At 37.6% G+C, this 24014-nt stretch overlaps 1 protein-coding gene across 2 annotated transcripts; it reads right to left on the bottom strand.

Moving 5' to 3' along the window:
- Positions 1–591: 591 nt before the first annotated feature.
- LOC140234786 (histone deacetylase complex subunit SAP30L-like) lies at positions 592–24014 on the bottom strand. 2 transcript variants are annotated; one of them, XM_072314823.1, is made up of 5 exons: positions 23958–24014; positions 3981–4238; positions 3307–3435; positions 2526–2624; positions 592–1584 (listed from the first exon to the last, which is right to left on the bottom strand). In XM_072314823.1, exons 1-5 carry the CDS (start codon positions 23979–23981, stop codon positions 1468–1470), a joined length of 627 nt encoding a protein of 208 aa, XP_072170924.1. In that variant the 5' UTR covers positions 23982–24014; the 3' UTR covers positions 592–1467. The 2 variants fall into 2 exon arrangements, with proteins under 2 accessions (XP_072170924.1, XP_072170923.1); XM_072314822.1 differs by lacking the exon at positions 23958–24014 and adding an exon at positions 14759–15250.

Here is a 24014-nt window from a genome sequence, read left to right as displayed (position 1 = left end):
ACAGTGTTGATGAATGACTTACACCTGTACATTCTAATTTAGTCCGGAACACATACATTGTACTGACATAATTCACATTCTCATAGTTGCTTGAGACTTCTTTACATTTTAAAGTCAGTGGCAAATACACAGACATTCTCATTTGACCTTTGTTTTGCACATGCGCAAATCACAACCGTGAAATATCTTATTCCACACTGTGTGTAAACTGCACCATCAAGCTCAAGGCATCTCCATGTCACCTCATGACAAAAATATTTCATATCTCTCTCCTCCTAATGTAGTGACAAACTTGGAATGTTGGGACATGTTCACACTATGACATGCTTTAATGCAACAGTGTGTTGGTAAATATTCCCAAACCCCCACAACGTTGTCCATGTACGTAGAACCATCATCTGTTCTTTATGAATTCCATTGCGCTGGAATTTACATTTATGAATATTACAAATTGAGTGCTTCTATGTGAAAATTACATCTCTCTGAAAAAAAAAAAAAAACAAATATGTTTATGTTATATGCAGATACGATCTCACATTGGACAGGACTGCATTAAAAAAAAAAAAAAAAAAAAAAAAAAAAAAACCTCCAAAATGCAACAGAAAACATCAAGCTCTCTGAAATGTTGTCAAAAGTTATCCCATTTGCATTTCACCCTGATATGCCTCCATTTCAAATGTGCTATGAATCTGGAGGCAAGTTCCTTCTCACTTCTTCATTTTTGATCGAAATAAACTGTAATAGTGTGAACACACTACAAACCAGAACTACCTATATCCACACGACAATACGTTTACTGTTACAGCCATTTTCACTCTGCTAATGAAAAATGTCAGAATCTCATTCATTACATAATTTTGCTTTACATTGTTTACAATGAACTGAAGATATTTTGGCATTCCCTGTCCCTTCAGTCTACATAAATTCACAAACTCTACTCTTTAATTTACTGTAAAACCAGAAATTTTCCCAAGCATAAAACTTTCATGCATATTGCAAGGAGCCAAGATTCAGAGACGTAAAATGCAGGCTAAAGTGGTTTGTCTACTCAATGCATTGGATGCCAATGGTAATTTGTGAAAGTTTCATGCCGTGAAAAATGGCTGTCTGCTCCAATTTGCAAAAGTTTCATGCCATAAATGCTTCTGGTTTAACAGTATTACACGTATGATGAAGACAATTGTCAATGGTCCATATTGGCATCCTAATGTTCCTGCCATTTCGTTTCAGTGCAATCCAGTTTCAGGGTAAAGGTCCGTTTTCCCTCAAAAACCAGCAGCAAAATAACATCACCCCAGCATCGCAATGAGTGTTTCTGGTTGTTGGCCCAAGTCACAAATTTCTATGGCTTCAGTCTCTCCGCATCCATGTCCATAACAAACAATGTCGGCGAAAGTCATCTTGAAGGATGAGAAAAAGACTTTTTGCATTGCTATCGCGCCACACGTGGACAGGGAGAATCCAGCCTTAGCTGTGATCGTGCTTCTGGTCAAAGCGGCTCTTGTTGTTCTTCACCATGTAGATGAAGTATGTGAGGGCGTCCTTTTCTCTGACGGGAATAGTCCGAAAGTGTCGCGCTACCATCTGAAGACGACAAAGATGAAGAGACGTCACAAACAATGTTATTGCCAGATAGCATCTCATCCACTTAAGACAATGTGATATGTACACTTCACTCTACTGTAACACAGACAAATGTCTCATATTTAAAGTGATACTACCACCAGTGGTACATTAGATATATTGACAACAAGAAGCAAATCATATTCATCCAAGCTGAGGGCGGGTATGAGAAGAAGTTTTAAAATGAACAGTGATGGCAGATCTTTGACCAAAGTTTGGTACAGGTTGTAGTAGTTGTTGCAAAATTATTTGCTAAGAGAGTCTGGTGGGTAAATCAAACCATTCTACCTCAGATGACCTTTGACCTTTACATGAGACTACATAAGAACAGCACCATATCAACAGCCCTCCTGTGCATCTACATGTGACTACAGTTTGGTTACAGTTCAAGCAATGGCTGCATAGTTATTGGTCACACAAAAAGTCTTACAAGACAACCTTAACATGTGACCTTTGAAAGTGACCTAGAACAGCAACATAACGGTAACTAGAAGAAACCACAGTGCATCTCTGATTGCTGTTTGATCACAACTGGAATAACGGTCAGCTATTTATTTGTCACAAGACAGCCTTGCATGAAAGCAAGCATTCATGACGGTCAATGGATGGAAAGCCCTTTATGTTTATTACATCCACCTCCATTGTAGTTGGGCAAAAAGAAAAAAAAGAAAAGAAAAAGCTACACTATTCATATTCCAGGAGAAATTTGTAAGGATAATTTTATTTAAATGCAGGTTTGCAAAAACACATTTCAAGGAGCAAAACCAAATGAAGCAAGATAAAGACGGAAAGTCATGATTTTCATCTGAAACCTAAATTCACTAATGCACTGTGACAGCTAAATGACCTAGGGGATCACCATAGGCCATGCAAGGCAGTTATGTGAACGGAAAGAAACTTACATCAGCAAGCTGGGCCTTGTTCAATCCTGGTTTGGTCTGGATCTTAAAGTGACGCTTATACCTCCGCAGAGTGTTGACTTGCAGGTGGAAGAGATCAACCTTAAAGAGACAAACAGCAGTAGTAATAATCATTTTTTGTCAAATGTGGCTTTAATTCTCATATTATTATTTCAATCAAACTAATACAATCTGCCAACTATTTTACTAGCATTTGAATAATATTTCTTTTTTCCCATACATGAGAGCTCAGTCATGAGAATTTTTCAGGATATAAGACAGTACATTGCTATGGGCAGATATAAATTTGAACTCTTGAAATTCTACAATCCATGGATCATATCGAGTGCAACATCAGCCTCTGCTTGCCAAACTTCACTTCTTCATTTGAAATCAGGCATTGTGTTTCCCAACTCACTTGATTCTGTATGAAATAATAGCGAGGAATTTTAGAGGAACTGGGAGTACATCTAAACATTCTATGGAGGAGATGCAAGACAGCCATGTGCAATGAAAAACTTACATCAGCAAGCTGATGTACGTCTGACCATACACGCTAACCCTCTAACGCGTAATACGCCGAGTAACAACATGGCGTCTAATTTAGCAGTCATCCAGACTCTACTGCACTGATCTATGCTAATGCAATAACAGTCATCAGCTTAAATAGTCATGTTTGACTGACAAACGCCAAAAAACTCTAACAACAACAACAACAGAGATAACCCAAGATGGAGACTGGATGAAAGACACTGAGTGTGGCGACCAAAGAGTGCAAGCCTACCTCGGGCACATCCATGTCATGGTCTGGAGATATCCCACCGTCCTCGTCACTTCCTCGCTTCTTTTTCTTTGTGCTCCGCACACTCTGAATTATCGACTTGTGGTAGTCGCAAATGTAGATGTGTCGAACCTATGTTTGAGGATAATACCGAAGTTTCATATTCATATAATAATACACAAGCATGCACTGTAGATGATGTGATTGTCTGTTAAGAATTAATTAATGGTATGGACAAGGACATGGATCACTCTTTGTGTCGGAAAAATGATACAATAAGATGGCATAATGAGTTCTAATATCCCTGGGATCTTCACTCGTGTGTGTGTGTGTGTGTGTGTGTGTGTGCGTGCGCACACTTTTGTTCAGGATATCAAAACTGATAATCACAATTAAGTGCAATCATTAGGCAAATCATTGAAAGTATTCTTATCATAGCAACACTGCTTGCACGTACAAGGTATATTTGACTTATTCCCCTCCCCCAACCACAAGAAGTATCAGTATATCACATACAACTGTATTCTTATATCTATCAATTAATTTGCAACTAAAATATCTACGGTTGAATAATCACCATAGGGTTCAGCATAGTGGTTTACTATGAAACACAAGTCTCACACCACATTACATTACTCTGACACATGTGGAAAAGTATTCCACACTTAAGCACTCACGCTGTGGTCAATGGTAAGCTTCAATTTTCGTTGCTGCACTGTCTTGGCGATGCGCTTGCTGTAGCAGGCGTTGCCCGCCGGCCGGGAGCAGCGCTGGCCATCGTCCACCAGGCAACAGATCTGACCGTGACCGGAGTCCCGGCTGTCGTCTTCTGTGGTGCTGAAGCCGTTCATCTTGCGCTGCGACGACGACAGCTTTGACGTCGAGGAATTTAGGCTGTTGTTCTTCATCGCCAAGGCAGATGTTCTACTCCTCTTCTGTATCATTGGAAGAAAGAGAAGAAATAAAGAGAGGAAGAGAAAGAAGACAGGACTATAATCTCATGAAGTCATAAGAGAACCATTCAAGTTAACAGCATATAACCATACTGAATTTGACCGAGACTCTGTTTAGGCTGACAACAAGAGAAATCCAAATGAGAATAATTGCTGTGAAATTTTCACTTGTAGTTAAAACAATTTCGAGACATCACATACAGGGAGAAGGACACAGCTACAATGACAACTAATCAGATTATAATTTATGTATGAACATCTGCGCAGATTTAATCAATGATATTGTTTGTGATTGTATCATACACTCTAATGTCACTGCATCACCCTAATGGCAGATTAAAGAGAGATCGAGAGCAAGAAAAAGGGGGGTGACTATATTACAAACACATGATTGGGCTTCATTAGTTAATCTCTGTATCAACGATGAAACGTTTCATGACCTGCATTTGCTAGCTTTCTGAAATACACACACATATCACATGTGTACTGCAATTGCTGAAACATAATGCCACACAGTAATCTACTTCATCAAATGCAGATAATTTTACGGTTATTTTAGTCTGGTTAGTGACTGTGAAGTCAAGAGACAAAATTAAACAGAATAGCTACTGCACACCCATAATCATTCTGCTTGACATACATATTATACATTGTACACTGTACAATTTGTATGTACTGTACATCAGTACATGTACTACCACGTAACTGTAGTTCTTCATACAGTGTATGCAGATGCTCAACATTTTTATACAGCACAGTTTATTCTAATACAACTGTAGTTTAGTTGTACAGTATTAAATGACATACATGTATTCAATGAATTAAAAGCCATCTTGTACACATCAGCACTTAACTGTTTCACTATCACTTTGTGCTCCATAACAACATCCCACGTGTATTGTTACCAGTACATGTTTGCAAAACATACATGCACACTGAAGGCCTGGTCACACTGCCCAAAAGTGGTGTAAATGCATGAATCACATAAGAAATTTGGTTGTGCATGCTTGTCCGTCGAGAATTTCTGCAGATTTATGCGATGAAAATCACTGATGAACTGCGCAAGAACTACGGAAAGATCATGCAAAAATTACTAACAAACCATGCACTTTCAGCGCATAGACACGCAAAGGCCCTTAATAGGGCGAATTCGTGGTTGTGCACGACGAGGTCCACGGAAAACCATGCATAATCTGCGCATTATCACCATTGAACTGTGTATGAATCATGTTCATTGTATGATTCAAGCATGAATGTGATAGTGGCAACATTTTCACGAACGATCACTGATATTCCACACATATTGCTATAAAATTACGTAAAACAGCGCAATACTGCGTAAACGTTTACGTGAGCTGCTCAAAACCTGGAATCGCGTAAAGCGCCGATCCGCTGTACATCGGCGGACAACTACGAAGGTTCCACATCAGACAAACTCATGAAATGCGCAAATCACGCATGTATCGCGTAAGGCTCTAATTTCTTACATCATTCATGCATTTATGCGACTTTTGGGCAGTGTGACCGGGCCTTAACTCTCTCTCACATCTTACTACAACCATTGAAAACCACAAAAACTTTGTAGATCAATAGGATTACAATTTTTGTAGTTAATCCATATTACGTATAGCCTTTTGGCAAGGCCTTGTGGCTGAAAAAGAAACCAACAACGAGAGAACGGGTGAATGCGAGACCGAGCGGCGCAGCCGCGAGGCCTTTTGAAACCTGACATTAATTTCTTAACTTGAGCGTTGTTTCTCGCTGATTCTCCTACCAAAAAGGGTAGCAGCCAATCAGCGACCGCATTGCTCACCACGCCGTCGCATCTAATGAATACACATAAGTATGCATGTCAGCGGCTCGCTCATCCGTAGCTGCCTGCATTGCCAGCGCAGCGTTGACACGTCCTCATTAGCATACCAACTGTGATCTGACTCATGAATATAATGAATAATTCATATTCATTTAATATTCATTTAATGCAATACTTATATTACAATTAGCTTGGCAGAGAGCCAAGAATGAAAACTTGTCTCAACCCTATGATTCATCCCAAAAGGATTAAAGGGATGGTACAGTATTGGTGGAGATGAGAATTTGGCTTTTAACTTTTTGTGAGATACCAAGAAAACACTTATGATATTGTACAGAGCATACCATTTTAAGAGGAATTCAAAGTTTATTTGATGAAAATTGGGTTTGGAATGACCGAAACATCCAAAAACAAAGTAAAACAAAGCGATCGTACTAAATTGTGGGTCCTACACTTGTTAGAATCGCTCTTTTTCGGATATCTTAGCCATTTCAAAACCAATTTTCATCAAATAAATGTTGAATTCCTCATAGAATCACATGCTCTTTCATATTTCATAAGAGGTTTCTCATTATCTCACAAAAGATTTGAGAAACCTGAAATAAGGTCTCAACCAAAACTGTACAATCCCTTTAATTTCTGCACAGTAGAATTGAAGGACAAGTTCACCATTATGTACAATGTACATGCATGTGTGGATTGAGTGAATGCAGCAATATTAGTATAAAATCTAGAACATAACAATGGAAGGTTGAGGAAAATCAGACAATCTGTTCAAAAGTTATGAATTTTTGAAGTTTCAGTGCTGCCATCGCTGGATATGAAGACTACTGGTACAGTTTTTGTGATGTCACATTCATAGAATGGTAACAGAAAATATGAAGAAAAATCAACATATTTTCACTTTTCTTACATAATAAAAGAGCACTTGACTTGCCTCTTTCAAAAGGCAGGGGATAATATTATCAACATGAAATGTACAAAATGTATGTCAGTAACAAGTTGAGGGAATATGTACTTTAAAAAAAAAATTAAAGAAATAAAACTTTGTGGAATTCTCTGTATACTTTCTTTGTACAGTTCTGCACATGTGACATCATAAAGTGTAGTAGTCTTCTCATCCAGCAATAGCAGCAACGAAACTTCCAAAAACTCTTTAACTTTTGAAAGGATTGTTCTGATTTTCCTCAAACTGTTACTAACATGTTCTAATAAATTTGATGTATTCACTCAATACACATACAATATCAAGGTGAACTTGTCCTTTAAAGAACAGGAGTAGTAAAGAAAATATAGGTACAGTATATATCCTGACCAGAAAAAAAGAAGAAGAAAAAAAGGAAATGTGACTGCTTTGACATTCGTAACAGACTCCCATCTTGGGTCACGTGATCACAGGGCCACTTACTGTACAGTATAGTAGAGCTTTTACTCCTAGATTTTGTGTTCAAAAGACTGAAAATATATTTTCTATATTATATTGGGGGAAAAAGAGAGTAACTTTGTATGTCTTTGTCTTGAACATCATGTGAAATGCTATTCCCATGTCGACTTCAGAGCAGAGTTGGGAAGGAAATTGCAAAATTAAGAACATTCATGCCGAAAACACCAAGGGATATACAATGTACAGCATCTGCAGATGAAATCACAGTTGTGGAAATAAGATGTCTACTTTGATTATATTCACTGATTTCATTCTGATGATCTACAAGTAAGCACTCCTGACGTTCAAACTGTAACTAACGACTCACAACTTCATGATTGTGACCAATGTCTACTTAAATATTTCATGTTTCTTTTTTTGACATTACTTATTGTGAACATCTATGTTTTCCTCCTTGCTTACTGTATATTTTCTCATCTGGAAATGCCATATCTCGGCTTATGTACAAATACATCTACTGTAACTCCACTCTTCAACATTCCTATTCAAAGGGCAGGAAGAAGCTATCTCATCTCCTTGTGTACAAAATGAATTCAGTCATTCACTTTTGTACAAGTAGAGTGGGTGGAACTCGTGGAAGAGCTTTTCGCTATTTCATGTTTCAAGAGTAGAATGTAAAATATCGACATTCTTACCAAGAGAAAATACATACACTGTAATCTAAAAGGCCATGAGAGCTATTTCCTGTATTTGTTTTCACGCCAAATGCTTTTTCCTCTGCTTCACTTAGATCAAGCAGGGTTTGTTGCTAAGGCAAATTCAGGTTGACATTTGCCTTTTCAGCATGACTGGTATAGGAAAATGCTTGCTCAGGGTGTCTAGGGGAACATTCTAGCGTGTTTCCTGGTGGGGTAGGAATAGACTTCACAGTCTCATCTAGTGCTCTTACCACTTTCACAGTAGTAACAGAATACATTACACATTCTGTGGTATTATTTATTTTTGTGAATTTTACTGAGATGACTGCCATTTTATGGGAATGAAAACATAAAGTTAAAGTCAGGGTGCTACATAACTTTTTCTTTTACCACTTGCCTGGTCGGGCAAGCAGATTTTTAAATTGTTGCAGAACACTTGCCCGAAAAAACAGTCCAAAATATTTGAAAATGTAGAAAATCACTTCAAAATCAGTTACACTGCAAGTCAAGGGCTTAATAAAACACAATCATTTGCAGAAACAGTACATGTTGATTCGCACGTTTAAACACTTTGGAGTAACAAACATGGTTTGATCGAGTGTTGACATTACATTGCAATGGGGCTTCTTCAAGTAAGTGTTGGAGAGTTGCTGTAATGAAATTACAGTGTAAAATGCATTGCATTTAGTAACTTCACGTCTGTTATCTTTGGACCTGTATGGATGACTTTGTGGGTGAGGAAGAGGGGTAACAAGTGAAATAAAGGTGGCTTCAAAATTTTTTGCTTGCCCAAGTCGGGCAAGCATTTGTCTTATTGTTCCAAAACACTTGCCCGACTTTTTCTTTTCACTTGCCCCAGGCAATTGGGCAAATGCTTAAATATACAAATGTAGCACCATGAAAGTTTGAGAGCAGAGAAATTTCTAGCAAAGTTAATTGGACAAACGCTACCACCAAGTAAAGAATAATTTAATGCTGATATTATCAAAGCATATGAGGGTTTGTTTTAGATTATCCCAATGCAAGCATGAAACACAGCAATGATAAAATCACTGATTTCTACCCTCCCTACAGTACACAAATTATGCATAATATTGAGGGGCAACATAGATTCAAGGACACAGAATTCTCTGACCTATACGTTGAATTTACAAAACACAGAAAACTTCCCAGAATCACCAAAACAGAATTCAATCAGACGTATATATGTGGATTCAGTCAGCGCAGAAAATTTAGTGAAGCACACTGATGCCATTTGAGGAATAGACAAGCAGTTCAAGAGCTATATATTTTTTTTTTTCCTTACAGGTTTGGTCAAATTTTGTGTGCAAATGTGGCTGGTTGGGAAGACTACAACAATGCAACTATACTTTGTACATGGTGTCGCAATGGCACAATGATATTTATAAAGAAAATATTGAGAGAATTCCACATATTCTCACTTCATAGCATAATGAGACAGCACAAAACTTACAAGGTTGTACATCTCCTAAAAACTTAGTTCATGAAAATCATTCACATTCCCTTGACTTGCTATTGACATGTACATTGTTGTACTTGCATTGTACTGTAGGTATACATTGTATGCACATACTGCCTGTACACAAAGTTGCATGATGATGTACATGTACTAATTTTACCCTCTGAGTTATCATGCATAATTTGCATGAAAGTCTAAAATTAAAGCACAGGATTTGTGGAATAAATATGAAATCTGATATCCATTTTGCTCAGGAAGTAGAAAGAATGCGAAACAGACACAAAATTAAAGGGGTGGTACAGTATTGGTGGAGATGAGAATTGGGCTTTTAACTTTCTGCGAAATACCAAGAAAACACTTATGAAATAGTACAGAGCATACCATTTTAAGAGGAATTCAAAGTTTATTTGAAGAAAATCGGGTTTCACATAACTGAAACAACCAAAAACAAAGTAAAACAAAGCGATCGTAATAAAGTATGGGTCCCACACTTTATTAGAATCGTTCTTTTTTGGATACATGTATCTTATCCATTTCAAAACCAATTTTCATCAAATAAACGTTGAATTCCTCATGGAATTACATGCTCTTTCATATTTGATAAGAGGTTTCTCATTATCTCACCAAGAAAACTAGATATATTGCTACGGCGACTGATATGCCTCCGCCATAATGCATGGTTCTCCTAATAGGTCTATAGTACAATGTCTTGACAATGTGTGATGACAGTTTCACACAATTGGCAAAATATTAAAATGACAGGTTTGCCACAAATGTGCTGAATGTTCACTTTCCTAGATCTACATGTAGGTTCAATTGGATGAATGATTAAAATGTCAGAGTGCAGGTATTTGGGGAACTGATGATTTTTACTTGACTTTTGACCCTTTTATAAGTTTATGCATTGAGTAATTTTCAAGGTATTGAGAAAAAGTATAATTTCAGTATCAAATGGGAAAATAGCAGTATCTAAACCTGGCCTTTGACCTTTGACCTCACAGTTCCAAAGAGAATCACTGTTAGGTTGAACATGCATATATGTAAGTTTCATGATGATACCTTGAGTTACTTTTGAGATATGGAGGAAAAAGTGCAATTCAGCACTTTCACTTGACCTTTGACCTTTTGGCAAGAAACTTCCCACAGAATATATATTGGGTAATACATGCATACATCAAGTTAAAAAAAAAAAAAAACAACCTTCAGGCATTGCATAAATATAAGTAGTGGTATTTTGAGTTGACCTTGACCTTTGACCCCCTGACCTTTGAACCATGACCCCCAACTTCCCTAGATAATCACTGCCCATTGGAACAAGCATACAGTATATACTAAGTTCCATGAAGATACCTTGAACTATTTGCGAGATATGGAGAAAAACATGAATTTTCAACCTTTTTTTCACAAAATAACCTGTGACCTTTGACCTTTGACCCTAAAATCCAAACAAAGTATTATCCCCCCAGGATATACCCTCATACCAAGTTTGATGTAAAACCACCACACGGTTCTTGAGATATCGACAAAAACAAAACGGGACGGACGTACGGACGGACGGACGGACGTACAATGTACGTACGTACGGACGACCCGAAAACATAATGCCTCCGGCCACTTCGTTGGCGGAGGCATAAAAATGATAGAAACCTGAAATTAGGTCTCAACCAAAATTATACGATCCCTTTAAGTAAATTTTTGTTAAGAAAATATGCAAGTAACATGGCATCAAATGTAAAATACATTTGTATTTATATCCCAATGTTACTTAGAACTTGCAAGGTTCTATAGGCCTAGGTGTAAAACAAAAATATCATGTCAGTCAGATACACTATGACTAATTCATTGAGCATACTGTTGACTACATGTATGACATTGTATGCAATACATTTGTTGTACTGTATGAGGCTTCCTTGTTAAGGAAAACCACAGAAAACTGACACAAAGTACAGGTACATGTTCCTGTATGATTGAAAGGGGACTAGCCAACTGCTGCATGTATTCCGCAACTGTTCACTTGCAAAAAGGTGACAAGTAAAAAAATGAAGCTCTTTCGTATGGGATTTACATGGGCCTCACATACATTTTAGACAAAGACAAAGACAAATGGAAAGGAAATGCCAAGTACAGTTGAACCTCTCGTATCCGGACAAGTCGGGACCGGGGCTCATCCGGATAAGGGATTTGGCCGGATACGGGAGACTCAATGCTTTATACATGTACAGTGTACATATACATACGATGTAGCCCATTGTAGTACCACATGTAGTAATGTGTATACTGCAACCTTTTCATTGTTACACTCAGTAACAGACCCCAAAATAGAGGTGTATGTTAATGTTGGAAGTAATATGTAATTCATGTGTGTTTGTGTAGGAGTTCTCAAGGAGTTGGGAATCCCCCTTTCCTCCCGTAATTATAAAAAAAAGAAAAAATCATAGCGAGATTGCGTCCGTATAATAGAGAGATCCGGATAAAGGGAGGCCGGATAAGAGAGGTTCAACTGTATGACCGATTTAATTCTTCATCCAAAACCCACCGGAATTCTGAAGAGCATGCTTACATTTGTTTTTTTATATGGGGGGGGGGGGGGGAGGCAATTCCACAGGGATCCCCTCTACTGTACAATTTTGTGAGTGAAGAAATAAAACTTCACTAGTTACTGGAACACATACATACAATATGAATGATTGCTAAAGGTAGGGGATACCTTTTACAGACCTCCCAAAATGCAGCAAAACATTAAATATGAACCTCAGGGGAGTTGTTTAGGCCACTGCTGAGAAATTTGGAAGTCAACAGTTATCTACAATTTGAATAATGCACAAAACTCAACTACTCAGTAGTTCTGTGTGTCAGCCACACTTAAGCATTTTTGTTGCAGTCTTCTGTATCTTTTATCTATAAACACAAATCTAAAAGTATAAGAGCTGATGTAATAACAAGTAGAGTGTGTGGCAAGAATGTATATAGAAATGTTTGTAAGTTTTGATGAACTTTCTTCACAAAATATACATGATGGACACACATGCAGTGCATGGGTCTGCAAAGGTAGCCTAGTAATGTACTGGAATTTACGGTGAGCCCCGAAAAAAATTCAATTCAAAATCTAACGGTCAATAAAAATGTACTAAATGTTACCTTCCACTTTCAATACTTTGTGGGAGTTTCTAAAATGATACTCTCTTCAACATACCACTGTATTTATACAACTCTTCATTTAAGGCATGCAAATGGGATTCCCTACCTTTAAGGGACAAGTTCACCTTCATAAACATAAGGATTGAGAGAATGTAGCAATATTAGTAGAACACATCATTGAAAGTTTGAGGAAAATCAGACGATCCGTTCAAAAATTATGAATTTTTGAAGTTTTTGCGTAGTCATCGCTGGATGAAAAGACTACTGCAGCATATGATGTCACATGAGTACAACAATATAAGGAAAATATAAAGAGAATTTCACAAAATTTCATCTTTTGAAAAAAGTACAAATTCCCTTGAATTGTTACTGACATACTGTATGTTATGGGTAATATTATCCCCCCTGCCTTTAGAAAGAGGCAAGTCAAGTGCTCTTTTATTATAAAATGCGAAAAAAGTGAAAATATGTTGAATTTTCTTTACATTTTCTTTATACTGTTGTACGAATATGACATCACAAGCTGTAATAGTCTCCTCATCCAGCAGTTCCAACACAGAAATTTAAAAAATTAATAACTTTTGCATCGATTGTCTAATTTTCCTCAAACTTTCACTGATGTATTCTAATATTGCTGCATTCTCTCAATCCTTATGTTTGTGAAGGTGAACTTGTCCTTTAATGCTACTTCTTAGCAATTGTACAGTGATTACAGAGCTGTGCACAACAGGGCTTTCTGTAGACACAACTTTACATGTGCCAAAAAAAAAAAAAAAATGAAAATGCAGAAATAAAAATTTAGAGTGACTGAGAGTGAGAACTGGAACAATTCTTAATCTAACTGGTTTACAACTACATGTACATGTATGTACAGCTGTATAGTGTTTTATAACTTACAGGACCTGCCATTAAATCAGCACACATAGCATACATTGTACGTGTAGTATAGATACATTGCTTGTAGCCCTACTTGCAGGTTCCATATCCACAATTTTCCCTACTGCATAGAATTATAGGGGAACCAAATTGTAATGTACACTGGACTTTAAAAACTCAAACAGAGGCGGTGCTAATCACCACTGCTATTTCATTTCTGCAACATGTCGACAAGGTCGTGCCCGTGCAGTGCCAGCTCTATTTGGTTGTACACAAAAAAAAAACAGAGTAAAATCTGTTTCACTACCAGTGCCCAATTCACGATCACTTCATTCATTTGCATGTAACATACAGCCAGCTTAGTACAGGCTAGCAACAATGTTAATGCGAAGGAGAATCACATACAGTACGTTACACAGACAATATACAGTATATACAGTATACTGTATATGTACCTACATAAATTGGATTCTAATTGAATGAACCACCACTTCTACAGACAAATGAATTTAGCAACTCAAATTTAGATCTAGGCCTACTCATGAAAAAAAAAAAAGTTAAATCACTAAACACTTTGAGAGTGTAAGTAGATAAAATTTAACCAAAATTGATCCCTTTTGAGATTTGTGTAATTTTGGGGGAGTTTCCATTCATTTCCTACTTCTGACTCCGAAGACACAAACGCCTATTGCAACACAAACGTGCTCCTTGCACTGCGCCGCACCGGACCGCGCCTGAAAGCAGATGTGAAGTGAATTGAACGAGCTCAGCTCAGTTCATATATCCAGCGAATGAGAAAATTTTTTTATCTACCCGGCCGCGCTGCGACTCCCAAACATACCCAGAATGTTCCTTACAGACACATGAACTCTACGGGTGATGACAAATTCAGAAAATTACACGTTTGAGTGTTAGTGTATCGCCGTCATATTTTCTTTTACAGGCAAGAAAACGGTCTAGATACAGGGTGTACATCGACGCCCTATATGAAGTCGGATTCATTGCGGCAGTACGGACATGGAGGTGTCTTCACAATTTTACTTGCACGCAGAACTAGCGGCTGCGAGAGGCTCGAGCCGAGACCCGAGCCAGTGTCCGATCGAATCTACTTACCTTTGTTCCCAAATCCTTCTTTTGGCTCAGTTTTTTCTTCTCGTGCTTGCTCTTCTTCTTGCTTGTTCTGCTTGTCCACATTGACTCAGAACTCGATTCAGGTTTAACCGATACAGAGTTCGACATGTCGTATTTGTAGCTGGGATTCGTTGGTGCTTTCACAGAAGGCACAGCCCCGACTTTGAGGCGGAAGCGAGATTGAAATCCGAATTGGTGCTGCATGCTTACGGACGTGTCCACGCTGTTCTCCGTGAAGTGAGCGGAGCATATGCGAGACCACTTGGTTATTTTGAAGTCCGATCTCGTTGTCTGAACGAATCTTATCCACGCTCGTCGCAAACCATGGTCTGAAGGAAATCGAAGGAAAGTCACATTGCGATGTGAACAAGTATTCCTGGTACAACCTCCAACGACACAGGTTTGCGGCATGATTCCAAAAACGGGGAAAATCTATTGAGAAAGCGTCACCCACAGATTCCCATGCCGAGCCCAATATGGAGACCACGCGTAGATGTCGCACACAACCAGTGAACACAACTAGCATTCACGTCACTCGCTTACTCCCGATTGCAGCCCGCCCGTACTTCACGTACAAAGGCTACACAACGGTAGCATACAATGCCTACCCAGGAAAACGCAGCAGAGAACGCCGCAGAACTGACAGCAATCCCCACCTATGACGTACGTACATACGCCCTAGCCGGACGACTGAGCACTCCCGATTCGATATTCAGTATCGCTTTGTGTGTGTCGCAGTGGCGGTCCGTGGAAGTTGCCTGCCCATGGCGCAGTCATATTTCCACACGTAGACTCTACCATCACCATCAATCGGTGAGGGTGTGGGAAATACAGGACTCTGCGGTCGATCACATTATGCTCAGTCACATTCATGACGTCACATCATGGATAGTATAGCGGATGAAGAAAGGCCAATAGACAGACCAAAGGGCAATATTTCAGTGAAACTAAAATTAATTGATTGAAAGCATCGCATAAAATAAGTGGCAAGTTGCAATCTAAAAAGCTGTTTGCTTTCAGTTTTCAGCACTTTTATCTTTAAAGAGAAAAGTGCTTATGTGTTGTTTGAAGGTTTGCATGGTGAAGTAAATGAGGGAGAAAGATTTGCGGTGACACCATGTGGATCATTGTTTGGCAGAAGAGCCTAGAAAGAGGAGAATTGAAGAGGGAAGCGACATAATGGGGGTTGTAAGGAGGGCAAAAAGTGAGGAGTGGGGGACAGTAATGGGCTAGAAGTTGAAGTTGCACTAGTGGAGAAGGTAGAGAAAGGAACAGAGAGAGTGGTAAGGAAGAATAGAGTGAGAATCAAGTAAGATGTTCGGACATCGTTAGGAGAAAGATGAAATAGAAGAGAAGAGGAAGAGGGAGGAGTTGAATGTTGGAAAATCATGGAGATAGGAGAGAGAAGTTAACCAGTATTTCACTTCTCTTTCCTATCTCTCCTACACTTTTGTCTGTTTCTACGCTACTTATCTTTTCTTTTCTGTCCTCTTCTCTTTTCTTCTTTTTCATTTTATTTCTTCCTCCCATACAACCCAACAGTCCTTTTCAGGACCACTTGTATTAATTTACAGTTTTCTTCACAGGTTATTTATCTTGCCTTCTCCCCTCAGGACAATACTTTAACCTTATTTTAATCTCTCATTTTGCATTTCTCCCACAGGAACCTTTCCAGGATTTAACTGTCATCAATTTTCCTCTCCATTTTTTTTTTCTCTCCTCTGCAGCATTTATTTCCAGGATCCACCCAAGCCCCCTCTCCTTTACTTCTTGAATTTCAATTTTTCTTTTTCTTCTTCTTTTCTTTGTTTTCTCTCTCTCCCCCCCCCCCTCTCTCCCTTCTCTCAACATAGTCTCATCTCTCCTCAACTTACCTTTCCTTTGCAGGATTATTCGTCCTTTCTCCATGATTCCGCATTCCATAATCCACATTGTTTGCCGACTTTGTTCTTCTCCTGGTTTCATGAATCTTCACTTCTCTCTCCTATCTCCATGATATTCCAACATTCAACTCCTCCCTCTTCCTCTTCTCTTCCATTCCATCTTTCTCCTTCTAGCGATGTCCGAACATCTTACTTGATTCTCACTCTATTCTTCCTTACCACTCTCTCTGTTCCTTTCTCTACCGTCTCCACTAAAGTGCAACTTCAACTTCTAGCCCATTACTGTCCCCCACTCTTCACTTTTTGCCCTCCTTACAACCCCCATATGTCGCTTCCCTCTTCAATTCTCTTCTAGGCTCTTCTGCCAAACAACGATCTGGTTAAAGGCATAATTTACCATTTGCATAAGAAACAAAAACCTAGCACCAGTGCTTTAAAATAGTTCTTAAATGTGAGTTAGGGATAGAAACAACCACTGTAAAAGTTTGAATCCGTATGATGGATGTTAAGTATTGTTAAATAAACAAAATGTGAACAATAATTACAGTTACTGTATAATGAAAATGTTTCCAGACTAAACTGTCTACAATTACGGTTTAATGATGAATGATGAATAAATGCTGATATCTCCTTATATTTTAGGCTTTATTACAAACATTTTATATGGTAGGATGTTTTGTGATACAACAGACCTACACATACGCATCAAATGTGATATCTTGAACATTCTAAAATCACTGCTCCCAAAGGTAAACAGGACCACATGGTGTCACTGCAAATCTTTCTCCCTCAGAAAAGTGCTTATGTAATTGTTTCTAATCTAGAAGATGTGCATTGTATAGATCTAAGACACTTACACCTGAAGTGGAAATTGCACTTTGTTAAAAAAAAAAAAACCTTATAAGATAATACAATATAATATAAAATAACTGAAAGGTTCATTAAGTATAGACATACAAAAACAATTATGGCAATAGTTTGACATGCTTCATAAGCTGCAGTGATCATGATTCAATTTTAAGATATTAATTCTAAGACAAAGAAATTATCAACAATCATCACAGTTTTGGGGGACAATTTCAGTGGGCTCACTCCTATGAACCCTCCAGGTGACTATCATCTCAAGATGCTATACTGACAATGTACTTAAAAGTTGCAAACCAGGCTTAGTGTTGGGAATGACTGGAATGAAAGCCGACCATCGTGTCATAGAATTTCTATAAATTCTTTAACTGAGTGTTCTGGTGATCAGCTCACACATAACTTGCATGTGCCAATGAATAGGGAGTATACTGCATAAGCAGTGCTGAAAATTGTCAAGTAAAAGCTCTATGCTATGTTCAAGCTACTTAAAAAACAAACAAACAAACAGAAAGGAAATATGTCATTACTATTAGGATTTTAAGAAATGTGTACACTATTTTCATTTCCATTTTGTGAAAATAATATGCAGAACTACACATTAACTGTACAGTATGTCCCCCCCCCCCCAAAAAAAAAAAAAAAAAAAATTCAATCAGATTTTCGCATTGATAACACCAAACATGATTTAACTGTCTAAATGATGCTACTTCAGGGTCTTACATCTTGGCTCTATTTTGCAGAAAACCCCATTCAATTTGGTCAAGTGGTCACAGAGAAATGTGGATTGTTGTAAAGCATGTCATGAGTCTGATTCTTTCAAGTTTAGCACTTGGATGCTCTTGTGTGTGAACACAATAGACAGAACTTGGAGGGAAGAGATTCCTGACATGCTCTAGAAATTTCCTCATTTCTCTTTGACCACTGAAGCAAATCGAATGGGGTTTTCTGTAAGATGTGGGCAATGAGTTATAGTTCCGTACCCTGAAATTGTATTTGGATTGATTCACTATTTTTAAAGTTATCACAACGGAGGGTCCCATTCTATTTGTTTTGTATTGTTTTGTTTTGTTTTGGTTTTTTTTTTTGGGGGGGGACATACAGTATACTGAAAATTCAATGACTTTAACTCTTATGATAAATGTCTCACTTGGATGAAACTTTTGTTGATGGATTTGCTTTAGTTTGCTCTAAAGTGTATGTATTTTCCCTTTCTGGGTTGCTGTATTTGCTGTTTTTACACTAAGTAGAAAGCCATGGAAGAACTATGAAGACAAAAAACACAAATCAAAAAATAATTTCATGTAATTTATGTACATAATAGTGCCTGTACTTGACTGTTCCATGACAAGAAGTGAGATTTTGACATCTTATAACTTATTTTCATGTCAGATTTTTGCATGGCTCCAACGAACTTGTTTTCTGTTCATCTTTTGCCTGCTTTTTCTTGAATTACAGTTGAGCCACTGTATAACTTACATATGTTCACAAGCAAATGTGTAAAACTCTTCGACATGCAAATCACTGTCGAATGGCATTTTTTCCTTTATACTTATTAGATTTTCAATGATCAATATCTTCTCCCTGCCTTATTTTTTTTTCTCCTCTCAAAATTTGTCAGATGTTGTAAATGTGCCATTGAAAGCTGGTATGATTTCCTACTAGACCTACATTGACATAATTTGCAATTTCTCTGATATATTTCCTCACTACTTCCTTTCTCATCCTCCATTGCTCAGAGCATAATCTTAGAAAGGACATGAAAGATGAAATGCCCGTGCTCATTCTCTTGGGATTAGATGTCATATACTTTTTTTTTTCCCTCCTGTCATCATCCTTCTGAAAAATCCTTGTATGAAATTTGCAATTGCAGAAATATTTCATTTCTGTGGAATGAATAGGTTCTGAACTACATTTTAGTGAAATATTTGGTCATAGACCAAGGAAGACTTGCAAGGCAAAGGAACACCACCGCCTCATTTAATATGTACATGTGATGTTTCAGGAACAAATTTGAAAATCTAAAGTTCTTAAACTTTCTTATCTTCTGTCTGATTTTAAAGGAATGTTTGCTGTTGAATTCATCAATGCATTTTTGTTGTTGCTGAATGGAAGCTGACATAGGGTGTGGCACTTAACAAAAATAAAAATGACAAGAAATCATAATTACAAGAGTAGTCAAGACAAGACATTACAAATAAAATACAGTGTATTGTTATGAAAGTGTTCAACAGGAGATATGGGGAGTGTGATGATAAAGAATGTCTGGGATGAGAAGTGTAACGATGAAAGTGTTTACAGAAATCCCGAAAAAGGACTGACACCCATCAAAGTATCGGGAGAGACTATTGAAAGAAATACAATTACAAGGACATTTGAGGAAGCCTTTGTTAAAAAGTCTGTGAACAAAACAGTGATCATGATGTTGTGGTGGTTACAAGAAAAGCTTTATTAGAAATGATGACAAAAAGACAAAAGAATATTTACATTTCATTACTTTATTGAGACAAATGACAGACAGCTTTTCTACAAAGCGACAAATGCAGATTACAACCCGTACTATGGTTCAATTATTGATTCTTGTCAATAAAGAAGATTCAAACAGAGACTTTGACAATTGGTATAGCATACACACACATTTTATTCAGTCTCCTTCAAGGTCTAGTTCTCTGAAGAATATTCACTCTCTGCAGCTCTGTTACTGAGTAATGTCCAGTCCATCCTTGACCCTCTTGCCTGTAAATGTAGTGACTGAGACTGCCAGTTAACTCCTTCACTCTCATTCGCAACATACAACTTTTGTAATTATGCACACCATATGTACACCTAATTATACTTTTAAAGGACAAGTTCACCTTCATAGACATGTGGGTTGAGTGAATGTGGTAATATTAGTAGAACAATTCCATTAGAGTTTGAGGAAAATCGGACAATCCATTCAAAAGTTATGAATTTTTTAAGTTTCTGCTCAGTCACGGCTGGATGAGAAGACTACTATAGCTTGTGATGTCACATGTGTACGTTATAAAGAAAGTATAAAGAAAATTCAACATATTTTCACTTTTCTCGCATAACAAAAGAACAAGCAACTTCTGCCTTTCAGAAGGCAGGGGGAGTAATATTACCCTTAACATACGTCAGTGACAAGTCGAAAAAATGTGCACTTTATTCAAAAAGTAAAGTTTTATGAAATTCTCTTTTTAGTTTCCTTATATCAATGTACGCATGTGACATCATACACTATAGTAGTCTTCTAATCCAGCAGTGGTTGCACAGATACTTCATAACTTCTGAACGGATTGTCGGATTTTCCTCAAACTTTCACTGATGTGTTCTACTAATATTGTTGCATTCACTCAATCCACATGTACATGTATATGAAGGTGGACTTGTCCTTTAAATAGGTGATTGGATACATTGTATGAGGAATATTTTATGATGTTTGACATTGTAACATTAGCATTTTTTTTTAACTTGGTTCATTGTTATGTTCTCATATCTGGTTCAGATTGCTGAGTTTATTCAGTTTTTATTTTGTGACACACTCATATTATTTAAAACTGTATGATGATATTTTGCAATATGAATTTATTAGATTTTATATTTAAAACAAAGTATAATTTGAATAGTTTATTTTATGTTTTATATGTTGTGTTTTAATTGATGAAATTATGTTAAACTATTCTTATGTCATTTTACTATGTACACACAATAATCCCAATGCAGCCACTCAGCTGCAAAGATGATTGAATAAACCATGAATTGAATTGACTTGAAATAGCATTTTAGAATTGGATACTCCGAGATCAAACATACAATAGCTTTCAGCCTACACAACATATACACTGTACGTGTACCAGCACTGTGCATTAAAGACACTCATTTCATAACTTTTACAGCTGCCAGCACATCATAGCAACTTTGGTACATTTTATTTCTTTTGTTAATTCTTCAATGAAGGTGATACCACAGTGAACAGCTTGAAAATGCAATTAGGGTAAGCGTCTTTAACTTCTTCAAGTGATCACACCTACATTGTATAGAACAGCTGTCTGACTGCCAAGGTGCTGTGGTCTAGATTAATGGATTGCTCACTACACTTTCAATAAAAAATGGGCCCCTGGTTCAAGTCCTAGCTGAGCTGACACAAACACATTTGTGTACTTGAGCAAGATGATCTCTTAACAATGATTCTCTCTACACAGTTAAGTGGACATCAATGAGAAAGTTGAATATACTGGACATTCATATGATAGCAGCCCCCACCCCCCAAAAGAAAATCCATCTCAAGATACTGACTTTTGAGGGAAGCTACTACTGTAGGTAACTAGCTCAGTGAAAACACACAATTCTGTGTTGCATCTTTAAAGGGTGTGTACAGTTCTGGTCGAGGTGAGGATTTAGCTTTTAACGTTTTGCGAGATATTCAGAAACCACTCTATGAGATGTCAAAGAATGCAGTTCTAAGGGGTATCAAAAGTTTATTCGATGAAAATTGGTTTTGAAATGGCCGAGATATCCAAAAACAAGGTGAAACAAAGAGATCCTAATAAAGTTGTGGCATGTCGCCTTTTATTATTAGCACATTTTTGGATATCTCAGCCATTTGAAAACCAATTTTCATCAAATGAACATTGAATCCTTCTTAAAATTACATGCTCTTTCATATTTCAAAAGAGGCTTTTCATTATCTCACTTAGGAATGTTCAAAACATGAATCCCCACCTCAACCAGTACTGTACAGTCCCTTTAAAACTCTGTCAGTCTACTGTAATGCCATATTTGTTTGTAGCAAGTTTGTTTGTTTGTTTGTTTGTTTGTTTGTTTGTTTTTGCCCATGTGAAATACACCCTCAACTCTCACTGGTAGAGAATGTGACTCTCCCCATTTTGGGTGCATTCCGGCTTTATGGTTGTATATTAACTGGCATATTACTCTTTGCATTCACACCCTGCACATTCTTGGAGATTCTGCATGCTCTACAGTACCATAATGACCAAGGCATAAACACTACTTACCAAAAAAGCTGTTCTGGAGGTTTTGAGGGCAAGCAAGCAAGCAAACAAACATAAAACTCCCCTAAAACTTCAGTTTTGGAATTCAATGTTTGCCAATGTTTAAAGAGGCCTCATAAAAGTGTGTCATGAGCAGAAACCTGCTGATTACTGAGATGAACTTTAAAGATGGCACATGCAAACACTGCAGTTCTTATGCAATAATTACCATGTATTTCTCTAAACATAAGAAGATTAAAGGACAAGTTCACCTTCATAGACATGCGGGTTTAGTGAATGCAGCAATATTAGCAGAACACATCGGTGAGAGTTTGAGGAAAATCAGACAATCCGTTCAAAAGTTATGAATTAGGACAAGTGCAATATATTATTACCTATTTTCGTGATACTGGTCTGTAGTGTCCTGTATAATATATTAAAGCCTGCCGCACCCTATAAGACTCATGACTACTGTATACGACTGACAGACTTTGGATCTGAAATAAACAAGTGTGTTTATTTTGAGGGTAAGTATTGTGATTTATTTTGGATCCACAGTCTGTTGTGTTTAATAGTCGTAAGGTCGTGAGTCGTATAGTGGGCTGAAAGCATACCAAGTTCTATAACACATAGGGCCTACTGACAGTTGTACATGTAGGTTCTACATAGAAGTAGTAACAAGCCCCCCCCCCCCCCAAAAAAAAAAAAAATAGTATGGTGACTGCTGCATGTTGCTTACATTATACAACTGGAGTGGTATGTTTACACTCGAGTACATGCAGGTTAATAGCTTGCGCTAGACCCAGTCACAGCAGTGACAGTGTCTATTTAATATACAATTTGAAGTGTTACCCACAATTTAAACGGTAATACATGTACATTATCGAGTCTTATAGTCAGAGTGACACATTTACCACCGTCATTCTCCGGTTCAGTCGCAGTCAGACTCTGAGTCCGAGCCTGTCTTTCTCAAGACTGACAAGATCAACATGTCATTGATGTAAATTATCATGATTACACGTTAATCATGACACTCACACAACATCATAAAATAAGCAAGGCAGAAACAATTTTCGGGCACAACGTTATTCATGACGTTGTTATTATTGACACTGTCTGCCCAAGATACTACAGCATGCAGCACTTTCAACTTCAGCTTCAACCAAATAAGGCTTTCTAGCTGGGCTGCACCAGGGCGTTTTAGACAACCACTCACCACTACCATCTTTTTAAGTTTATTTTTGTGTAGCAAAGGATAGGCTACAGAATCACGTTGTCAGCTACTGCCTCCGAATCCAAGATTGTGACTAGGTAGGTCTAGTTCACGAGGCGATTTCACGCTCGAAAATAAACACAGACCATAATCGGGAAGCACTTCATACGAAATCTCATTAACTTTACTCAACGAATCCAATTTCCAATCATAAAATCATATTCACTTACCAATAATAGCTGTCGAGTTGGCATACAACCGTATACTCAGTAAGGGAATAGTTCGTG

The sequence above is a fragment of the Diadema setosum genome, chromosome 11 (assembly GCF_964275005.1).
Source record: "Diadema setosum chromosome 11, eeDiaSeto1, whole genome shotgun sequence".
In the NCBI taxonomy this organism is placed as follows: Eukaryota; Metazoa; Echinodermata; class Echinoidea; order Diadematoida; family Diadematidae; genus Diadema; species Diadema setosum.
The sequence above is the reverse complement of the archived record's forward strand: the minus strand, read 5'-3'. Positions and strand labels throughout refer to the sequence as shown.

Coding starts and splice junctions, on each gene's coding strand:
- LOC140234786 (XM_072314822.1), bottom strand. CDS start 15,187: ATGCCGCAAACCTGTGTCGTTGGAGGTTGTACCAGGAATACTTGTTCA. Junction 3,436..3,980: donor AGCTTACCATTGACCACAGC/GTGAGTGCTTAA, acceptor CCTCAAACATAG/GTTCGACACATCTACATTTG. Junction 1,585..2,525: donor ACAAGGCCCAGCTTGCTGAT/GTAAGTTTCTTT, acceptor TGTCGTCTTCAG/ATGGTAGCGCGACACTTTCG.